The following is a 7500-nucleotide window of genomic DNA, read 5'->3' as shown; positions in this document are numbered from 1 at the left end:
GCGGCATGTACAGCTCCTCTTGGGGAAGCCTCTGCGGGGAGAGAGAGGGGGTAGAGAGAGGGTAGAGAGAGGGGGGGAGAGAGAGAGAGAGAGAGTAAGGGAGAGGAGGATTGTTGTCATTTATACTTCATTATCATATCCAGCAATTTACCAAAATTAAATACAGAATTAAATAATTAATGTCGAGATAGATGGATAGATAGATAGACAGACAGGCAGACAGACAGACAGACAGACAGACAGACAGACAGACAGACAGACAGACAGACAGACAGATAGATAGAGAGAGAGATAGAGGGACAGACACGGTGAAATCTTGATTCAAAACGGTAGAGTGAGCTGTCGAGCCATGAGTAAACTCGGTCGAACATTGAGTCTAATCAGTGGAGTCTTGAGTCTAATCGGTCAAACCTCGAAATCGGTTGAATTTTGAGCGGCGCCTGAGGAGAGCCTAGTTGCATCGCCGAAGGTAGTTATGAGTTAATGAGTTAGTCATGTGGAGGCGTTTATAATTCAAATCTTTTGTGTCGTTCTTCCACATCATGGCCCCGGTGCGTCCCAACCCAACCAGGGGTCCGTCGCTGTCCCCCCAGCGGCCAAACTTCCAAAACGCTCCCGGTCCTCCGAAGCGTCCTCACAAAAGCCGTCGCCGTTCCACTACACAGTCCGTAGGTCTCGTCCTTTTGACCTCGGCAGGTCCTCGCCAAACTTACAGCCCGAGCCCTAAAAGACTCCGGCTCGCAGGGAAAATATGTTACATGACATTTTCATCCGCCCCCTCGGCATGAGAAAACAATTTGGTGGTCAGCCTGGGTCTTAATATCGTTAACGTTCAACGGCTGGAGCCGGTTCAGCCGTCGTACTTGGCGGGGGGGGGGGGGGGGGGGTATACAGTATGTGGCACAGTGTTTCCACATTCCTGTGCAGCCTGCCACGAGAGAAGTCTTAAGGGCGAGTGATGCGAGACCTTAATCCCCGTTAACACGGAGCTGCCGGGGGGCCAGAGCGGGGCCCCGCGTTCGGGGCAGACCGCGATCCCGTCCCCGTCCGCGCCGCTGGACCCCGTCCAAGCCCCGTTTGTCGAGCGGGAGAAATATATGTTCGTGTTTCCACATTCGGGTTAATCCTCCGCGGGAATTTCGCTTATGCACGTGAATTTAATATCGCTGGCTGTAACGTTGGCGCTCGAGAGAACCCCGCATTTTTTTGTTTTTTTTTCGTTTTCTTTTTTTTTGTCCTCACGTCTATCCGAGCGCCGCCGAGGATGGAACGAGGGCTTCGGAACGTCGCTCTCGCTTTTAGTCGCACGGGCCTGGTTTGGTTCGGGGTAGATGGACGAGATGATTCACTGCGGGTCTATCAAGGCGGCGACGCTTCTGTCCGTCCCTGCGCCTGGCGGGGATCGGCAGAGGGCGGCCGGCATTCCAGATGCAGCATTTCTCGAATGCTCGGCCTGAGGAACGCTGCTTGTGGTCGGGGGATTCTGGGAAAGAGGAGGACGCCGCTTAAGGCCACTTAGCGGTCGCTGTAGCGTAGCTCAGCGCGAGCCTGGCGCGGCGTTAGCTCACCCACTTTGCTACCGATGAGTCGGCAGAAAGTGCGCTTCCCTCGCTTTGCTGGACCTTGTTCCCCACGGGAGGTGATTCGGAGGAAATTGACAGAACGCCGGATCGATAATGAGACCATCTCATTCAAAACACCGTAATAATTACCTGCAGCTGCTTCTGTGCGTTCCTGGGAAGTAATAATAATGAGGATTTTTGTTTTTCAAGAGGTATGTGTCAATATAATCAAATAATAAATGCACAAGCAATTCATGTGAAAATTTAATACAATTAAATGTTATAATATGAATGTGTGTGTGTGTGTGTGTGTCTGCGTGCGTGTGTGCGTGTGTGCGTGTGTTTGGCCGTGTGTGCATGTGTGTCTCTGCGCATGTGTGCGTGTTTGTGTGTGTGTGAGTGTGTGTGTGTGTGTGAGTGTGTGTGTATGTGTGTGTGCGTGTGTGTGGGAGTGTGTGTGTGTGTGTGTGTGTGTGTGTATCTGTGTGCGTGCGTGTGTGTGTGTGTGTATCTGTGTGCGTGCGTGTGTGTGTGTGGGAGTGTGTGTGTGTGTGTGTGTGTGTGGGAGTGTGTGTGTGTGTGTGTGTGTGTGTGTGTGTGTGTATCTGTGTGCGTGTGTGTGTGTGTGTGGGAGTGTGTGTGTGTGTGTGTGTGTGTGTGTGTGTGTGTGTGTGTGTGTGTGTGTGCGTGTGTGTGCGTGCGTGCATGAGTGCGTGCGTGCGTGCATGAGTGTGTTTGCCTCCCCACCACGTCGAGTATGAGCGTGTTGATGTCGAAGTTGGGCTTCTTCTTGACGCTGCGGATGACGCAGCTCTGCACCATGGCGCCCCCGCACTCCACCTGCAGGCTGGGGGAGGTAATGCTGGCCAGCTGGAAGCTCTTCAGGTTGCGGACCCCCCATGCCAAGATCTGGAGCCGTGGTGGTGGGAGGGATTGTAATAGAATATTAAATAACCAACTAAATAGTAACCTTACCCTAACCCAAAGCAAAACCATTTCCAACCTCATACCTAAAGTTTACCATCTCTTGAAGTGATACCAACCAAGGACAAAATGCCTAAAACTACCAAATATCCTTCTCCTAGGGAGGTGCAACTAGTGATGTGACCAAAACTGGTGTTGGGATGTTTTGGGGTCCAGTGTTAGTGTTGAAGAAATTACTTTTTCAACCCCAGGGATCTCCAGGTCAGGCTTTCAGTTTCAGTAAGACAGCACAGAGTCCTTCTTCTAGATATAGAGGGGACGCAGGGGGCGCAGGGGGCGACTAGAGGTGTTGCAGGGGGCTCCTGGAGGGGCCCCAGGGGGCTACTAGAGGGGCTGCAGGGGGCTCCTGGAGGGGCCGCAGGGGGCTCCTAGAGGGGCTGCAGGGGGCTTCTAGAGAGGCTGCAGGGGGCTCCTAGAGGGGCTGCAGGTGGCTTCTAGAGAGGCTGCAGGGGGCTCCTAGAGGGGCTGCAGGGGGCTTCTAGAGAGGCTGCAGGGGGCTTCTAGAGGGGCTGCAGGGGGCTTCTAGAGGGGCTGCAGGGGGCTTCTAGAGAGGCTGCAGGGGGCTCCTAGAGGGGCTGCAAGGGGCTTCTAGAGGGGCTGCAGGGGGCTCCTAGAGGGGCCGCAGGGGGCTCCTACAGGTCTTCAGGAGGCCTACACTTCTGACCCTAACCCCAATGGACCCGGGAAATTTGTCTCAAACCCAATTCCAACGGCAGAGGCCCCTTCCCCGGGAGCTGCACCGTACCTCGATGGCCGTCCGCCTCAGCACAGGCTTGATCCCCTGAGGGACCATGAAGACGTTGGGCTCCCTCTGAGGAGGCGGGTAGGGCAGATCCGAGTCGTCGGGCTGCCGGGTGGCAATGCAGGAGGGGGGCGTGGTCGAGCCGAGAGCCAGGGGTCGCCACCAGGTGGGCGACGTGTCACCGACAGGAGACAAAGTCAGTAAGAGTGAGCGCTGGACTGATAAAACGGTCGTTTAAGGGAGCGTACCGGTGCCAAACTGAGTTCCAGCCCGATGACCTCCGGTGGATAGTTTTTTTTTTCAGTTTTTGATTTTTTTTCGTCATTGACCCAAAATTGTAACAATGGGGTGAAAAACCTCCCTTAAAAGTAGTTGTATTTAGTATTAGCTCAAACAGTTGTGCTTCGGCCTTTTCTAACGGAATCAAGGGGTCAGAGGTCATGTGAAATGGGTGTGGTAACCCCCCAAACGGGCTCATATTCAATTTGACCATAGTATGGTCCTGTAAAGACCCTAACATTCGCTTTATTTACAGGGAAACCTCACATATAGTCTTTTACTTTCGATTAAAGACTATATGTATATAATGGTGTTATGGTGTATCAGTATATCTATACTTTTAGTCTCTTACGGTGTTTTAGGGCATTAAAAACACAGGCACGTGTTGGAAATAACACACCAGGGCCAGGTCGCAGGTCCTCGAACGGAAACGCAGGACAGCGGTGAGGCCAAGGGACGGGTGACCACCAGGGGGGCGACCGTGGACTGTTCAATGGGTTCATTAAACATCCCAAAATGAGTTTTATCTCCGGGGAAAGATATTTCGAAATAAAATAAAAATAAGATAAAATAACAAGTAAGACATTTCTGAGCATCTTTTCATACTCATCTCCGCAATGAACAATATGTATTTTAACTTGGATGAGTAAACAAACCCTTCCTCAGAACGGTCGATAAAGCGCGACTGGGTTTCTTCGGCCGGCGCCACCGTGTGGCCAGGATGTTTACTGCAGACGGAAATATCATTTAGGGGACGGTAGCTCAGGAGGTAGAGCTGGTCGTCTAGTAATCTAAAGGTTGCTGGTTCGATCCCAGGCTCCTCCTGCTAGCATGCTGTAGTGTCCTTGAGCAAGACACTTAATCCCTCATTGCTCCTGATGGCTGCGTCCGTCGGTGTTTGAAAAATTGTAAGTCGCTTTGGATAAAAGCGTCTGCTAAATGACGAAATGTAAATGTAAATGATCATTTTGAAGGAGTCAGGGAGACGTTCAGCGGTCTGATTTGTCAACGACCATTGTGACCATCTCCAGCCACCGAGACGGAAAAAACTAACTGCCGAGGTGTTTTCGCGGTTTACATGAAGAGCATGCAACATGAAGAGCATTATCTTTATATTGAAGTTATTACATTTGTTAAAACTGTGCAACGGGATGTTTCGATGGAAACCAAGTGTGTTATACATTCAGTGAACATCTCAGTGAGATGGAAGTATAATTACGTTAGACAGATATTCCTGTGTTTATACTGTGTGTGTGTGTGTGTGTGTGTGTGTGTGTGTGTGTGTGTGTGTGTGTGTGAGAATGTGTGTGCGTGTGTGCATGTGTGTTTTTTCTTTCTAAAGCATGTGTGTTTGCATGTATGTGTGTGCATGTGTGTGTGTGTTTGTTCTTTCTAAAGCATGTGTGTGTGTTAGCATGTATGTGTGTGTGTGTTTGTTCTTTCTAAAGCACGTGTGTGTGTTTGCATGTACAGCATGTACGTGTCTGTGTCTGTGTGTGTGTGTGTGTGTGTGGATGTGTGTGTATTCATTCTTAATCGTGTGTGTGTGTGTTCTCTAAATAGTGTGTGTGTATGTGTGTATGGGTGTGTGCGTGTGTATGAGTGTGTGTGTGTGTGTGTGTTTGTTCTTTCTAAAGCACGTGTGTGTGTGTATGTGTGTGTGTGTGTGTGTGTGTGTGTGTGTGTGTGTGTGTGTGTGTGTGTGTGTGTGAGGGTGCGTGTGTGCATATGTGTGTGTGTGTTCATTCTTAATCATGTGTGTGTGTGTGTTCTCTAAATAGCGTGTGTGTGTATGTGTATGTGTGTGTGTGTGTGTGTGTGTGTGTGTGTGTTCTTCTAAATTACGTTTGTCTTTTATTGTGTCCTTGTGTTCACATTATTGTCAGAAACTTTTTGTGGGAAGTGTATAGCGCCCCCCGGTGGCTGTCCTGCTGTACTGCAGGGTCAGAGTGGCGCTTGCAGCTTGACTTAATCGTTTATGTTTGCTGTCGTTTATCTTTTGAATATTATTATTTTGTATTTCTGTGCTTTCATTAGTCTACTTTGTCTTTATATGTGTCATTTATTTACATTAAATGCCATTTTTTAAGTCCTATTTAAAGCACTTTGACTTGCCCTCGTGTATGACACACTATAAAAATAAACGTGTCTTAAATGTCAAATTAATCATTTAAAATTATTTTATTTAATTTAATGCGGTCAGTGAGACATCTGAACAGAATTTTGTCAGGGGACGGGCGTCGGTGGCGTCGCTCATTTGGCGGTTGCCGTAGCGATGGCTACGACTCTATTGACGCCGAATGTAACTAATATTGGTACAAACAGAGTCTAACTGGAGCCCGGTGCATGATGGGAAACCCAGAGCTTTGACCCCGGGCCCACACTGTGTTTTCTGGATGATTCAGCGTTCTGACTCACGTATAAACACGTTGTTGCCTAGCAACCAACTGGACCAACCCAGACTGGTGGGAGTTATTTGGTTGCCTGGTGATAATAGTTTATTGAACTATTTTTTATATTATTTAATTTTTTACCTTTATTTGTGTCGCTGTGTGTGTGTGTGTGTGTGTGTGTGTGTGTGTGTGTGTGTGCGTGTGTGCGTGTGTGTGTGCGTGCGTGCATGCGCGCGTGTGTGCGTGTGTGTGTGTGTACATGTACGCGTGTCTGTGTCTGTACCCATTGCTGAAGATTTTCGGAGAGAAATCCGGGGAGGATCAACTGATGGAAGCACAAGAAAAGAAGAAGAAGGAGAAGAAGAAAAACGTGAGAGAATCAGAGGAGAGGGATGCATTGTGGGAAATCCAAATCTCCATTCAAAACGAGCTGGAGCTACCGTTACCTCGTCCAGAACGTGAGTGGAGAACATCCCGTCGCCCTGGAGGAGAGAGGGATGAAACACGGATGAATAGAGTGAAATTATTAAGGGAGGGAAAAAATATGTCCAGTGAAAGAAAGAACGAATGATGATGGAAGAAAAGAAAGAAAGAAAGGCCGACCTCTTGACCTGGAATGTTATGAATGGCTGGCTGCAGAGAGAGGGAGAGAGAGAGGTTACACCCAAAATGATGTTGAATTATTGTTTCAAGTTTCATTTGTTTATTGTGTGTTTTAAACACTTATTCACAGAATAAACACAATATCTAGAAATGTTACAGCTCCATAGCTCCATAGCGGAACCAGAGGAACCCTCAGATCTAATCTGATTGTTGGGAACAAAATCCGATCCGATGCGCGGTCGAGGAGGTTACGGGACCAGTGTGGAGAGCGACCTCTGACCTTTTCTCTGCCAATCAGCTCGAACGCCGCCAGCAGCTCGCCGGCGTTCCTGTCACCCCGGCGAATGGGAAACCAGGAAAGGCGGGGGGCGGCGCTTAGAGAGGGCTGGCACACACAGCGGCCCATGAACTCATCTGCACCCTGGATGGAAAAGTCATAAAAAAAGCATATTAACGATAATATTAATAATAATAACAATAATACAGGTACAGGTACATCACCGTCCTCGGTCTCGGTATCGTTCCCGCAGTCTGTCAGTATTCACTGCACTCACGTTTGCAATGGCCACGCTCCCTACCGTGAAATTACACGGCTCGCTTTTCGAGCAATTTGCATAACGACCTGGTCCGAGGACGGAACTCGGTCGTTAAGTGAGGAGTACCTGTAACAATGCACACACATGGACTCATGGAGCTGAGGGATGCATGGAGGTCAAGGACGCATGGAGGTTAAGAACACATGGAGGTCTAGGAAGCACGGAGGTCAAGGACGCATGGAGGTCTAGGATGCATGGAGGTCAGGGACACATGGGGGTTAAGGACGCATGGAGGTCAAGGAGGCTCCGAGGTCGAGGATGCATGGAGGTCTAGGATGTATGGAGGTTAAGGACGCACGGAGGTCTCGGAGGCATGGAGGTCAAGGACGCATGGAGGTCTA

The 7500-nt window shown here is 49.4% G+C and overlaps 1 protein-coding gene across 1 annotated transcript in view; it reads right to left on the bottom strand.

Moving 5' to 3' along the window:
* dysf (dysferlin, limb girdle muscular dystrophy 2B (autosomal recessive)) overlaps positions 1-7500 on the bottom strand; it is a 73019-nt gene that overhangs the window by 30966 nt on the left and 34553 nt on the right. Inside the window, 7 exon segments of the mRNA XM_080023064.1 lie at positions 1-31; positions 2310-2471; positions 3292-3393; positions 6244-6285; positions 6407-6442; positions 6564-6593; positions 6844-6984. The exon segment at positions 1-31 is cut by the window's left edge and continues 132 nt beyond it. Coding sequence (XP_079879190.1) covers positions 1-31; positions 2310-2471; positions 3292-3393; positions 6244-6285; positions 6407-6442; positions 6564-6593; positions 6844-6984 — 544 coding nt within the window.

This window comes from Zeus faber (genome assembly GCF_960531495.2).
Source record: "Zeus faber genome assembly, chromosome: 22".
Lineage (NCBI taxonomy): Eukaryota > Metazoa > Chordata > Actinopteri > Zeiformes > Zeidae > Zeus > Zeus faber.
The sequence above is the reverse complement of the archived record's forward strand: the minus strand, read 5'-3'. Positions and strand labels throughout refer to the sequence as shown.